Here is a 2,591-nt window from a genome sequence, read left to right on the forward strand (position 1 = left end):
TCGAACTTCGACCAATTCTTTTTGGTACAGTGACTCTGCATTTTCCTTCCATCTTCTTTTGATGCTTCCTGCGTCATTCAATATTTTCCCCATAGAATTCTTCAGTATTGTAACTCAAGACTTGAATTTTTCCCTCAGTTATTTCAGCTTGAGAAATGCCGAGGACATTCTTCCCTTTTGGTTTACAAAGATTACAGCCTTGGAAACTCTATGGTGCAGTTCTACTCTGTCCTATAGGGTCACTATGAGTTGGAATCAACTCAACGGCAATGGGTTTTTCCTGCTGTTTTACAGTTTTTTCAAATCTTCCTTTCTTAATAGCATCTTTTTTATGTTTTTGAGTCCTCCTTTTATGTTTTAAATTCTTTTCAACATACATTTTTATTGACTTCATCTGATTTTATTATCTGAAGTTCTCAGGACAGGGGGCCTAACCCTACTACTATTGGTATCTGCTGACTCTCACTGATGGTGAATGGTTTCCTTGGATATGGTGAATGTGTTTTGGATTATGAGCTCATCTTCAGGGGAGCTTGTGGCTATCTTGTGTAGCCTGGGTTGAGGAAAAATTTCTCTAAAATGGATTGATTTTGTTTTGCCAGTCACGTCAGCTCTTTGACTGGGCTCACTCTTAAAGTTAATTTTGGGTTTGGGTTCCTAGTTCATGTGCTCAGCTGCTAACCAAAAGATTGAAGGTTCAAGTCCACCCAGAGGTACCTCGGAGGAAAGGCCTGGAGATCTGCTGAAAAATCAGCCACCGAAAACCCTATGGAGCACAGTAGTACTTTGAAACACATGGGGTCGCCATGAGTCAGAATCAGCTCAACGGCAGCTGATCCTGTTAGTTCATGTGGATAGTACAAATTAAAAACAACGACAATAACAACAACAACCAAAAAACTGTCTGAGGAATAAACCAAAAACCCACCGCCATTGAGTCGATTCCGACTCATAGCGATCAGATAGGGTTTCCAAGCCTGTAAATCTTTATAGAAGCAGACTGCCACATCTTCCTCCCACGGAGCAGCTGGTGGGTTCGAACTGCTGACCTTTTGGTTAGCAGCCGAGTGCTTAAACACTGCGCCACCAGGGATAGACCTTATTTTATTTTAAATATAGCTTTAATTTGATTATTGTTTGTCTCTGCCCACTAGGATGTCAGCTCTAAGAAAGCAGGGACCTTCTTTGTCTGCTTTTGGCTATATCTCCAGTACTGAGAGCACAGCTTGGTATGCAGTAGGCAATCAATAAGTGCTGAAAGAGGGAATAAAAGAATACTCACTTTATAGTGTGTTGTGAAGAATAAATGGTCTATCATATATAAACTGTGTTTGGCTGCAAGTAACAGAGAGCTCATCTAAGAATGGGGTTTGCTGTCTCACAGAACAGGAAGCCTGAAGGTAGGCAGATGCTGTCATTGATTCCATGACTCAGTGGTTTCAGATGTCTCTGCAATTTTCTTGGCCTTTGTCATATGGTTGTGAGAGATGGTTACTGTAGCTTCAGGCATCATATCCACACACAAGGCAGGAGAAAGTAGGAGCAAAGGGAGAGCATCAGTGACATTTCACTCTTACCAGGGAGGTAAAGGTTTTTCTGGAAGCTGAAGAACAAATCTCTGCTTTCATCTCATTGGCTATAAATAGGTTACATGGGCATCCCCAGAAGCAAGGGAACCCGGGAAGTGAGCATTTCCCTTTATCTAGACTCTATAGATAGGAGTCCCTGGGTGGAGCTAACAGTTAAGTGCTGGACTCTTAACTCACAGATTGGCTGTTCAAACCTACCCAAAGGTGCCTCGCAAGTAAGGCTGGGTAGTCCACTTCTGAGAGGTCACAGCCTTGAAAACCCTATGGAGCAGTTGTACTCCACACACATGGGATTGCTATGATTCCGAATCAACTTGATGGCAACTACCAATAACAACAGTAGACTCTATAGACAGGTGAATAAGTGAGGAGGGGGACTGTGGACACAGGTGGGGCATCCGCCCTAAATGAGATAATATATACATGTAAAGCACTTAGCAAAACAAGCCCTTAGAAAGGGGCATCTGTTTTCTTAATAATAATTCTTATCATCATTTAAAGTTTTACAGTCTCTGTGATCCTATTGGCATCAGATCGTCTTGGCTTCTGGAACCAGCAGGCACTAGGCACCCATACCCCCAGTGGTTTCCCTCCTTCTCTCCTTGTTCTACTCAGAGCACTAAACCAGACCAGTTGCTGTCGAGTCCAACTCATAATGACCCTACAGGACAGAACAGAACTGCTCTATAGGGTTTCCAAGGAGCAGCTAGTGGATTCGAACTGCTGATCTTTTGGTTAGCAGCCTTAGGTCTTAACCACTGTGCCACCAGGGCTCCACTCAGAGCACTGAAGCCCTTTAAAAAAAAAAAAAAAAACCTACATTTTCCAATGTGAGCCACTTTCCGCTCTCATTAACTCCATTCTCAGTGACTTGGCCAGATCCTGCTCTCAGCCTGAAGGAGTCAGGGATCTGTAGAAGTGAAAGGTCCGTCAGGCCCACGCCCAGGTCAGTGTCAAGGTGTCTCCCAAGGACTCTGGGATGGAAATAGCAGAAGAGCCCAC

The 2,591-nt window shown here is 43.5% G+C and overlaps 1 protein-coding gene across 1 annotated transcript in view; it reads left to right on the top strand.

Annotated features, from left to right (window-relative positions):
* The first annotated feature begins 1,651 nt into the window (after positions 1-1,651).
* The window catches only part of CUNH20orf202 (chromosome unknown C20orf202 homolog), a 4,353-nt gene continuing 3,413 nt past the window's right edge, over positions 1,652-2,591 (top strand). Inside the window, 2 exon segments of the mRNA XM_023742427.1 lie at positions 1,652-1,684; positions 2,506-2,589. Of these exon segments, the coding sequence (XP_023598195.1) occupies positions 1,652-1,684; positions 2,506-2,589 (117 nt within the window).

Source organism: Trichechus manatus, unplaced genomic scaffold (assembly GCF_000243295.1).
Source record: "Trichechus manatus latirostris isolate Lorelei unplaced genomic scaffold, TriManLat1.0 scaffold00008, whole genome shotgun sequence".
NCBI lineage: Eukaryota > Metazoa > Chordata > Mammalia > Sirenia > Trichechidae > Trichechus > Trichechus manatus.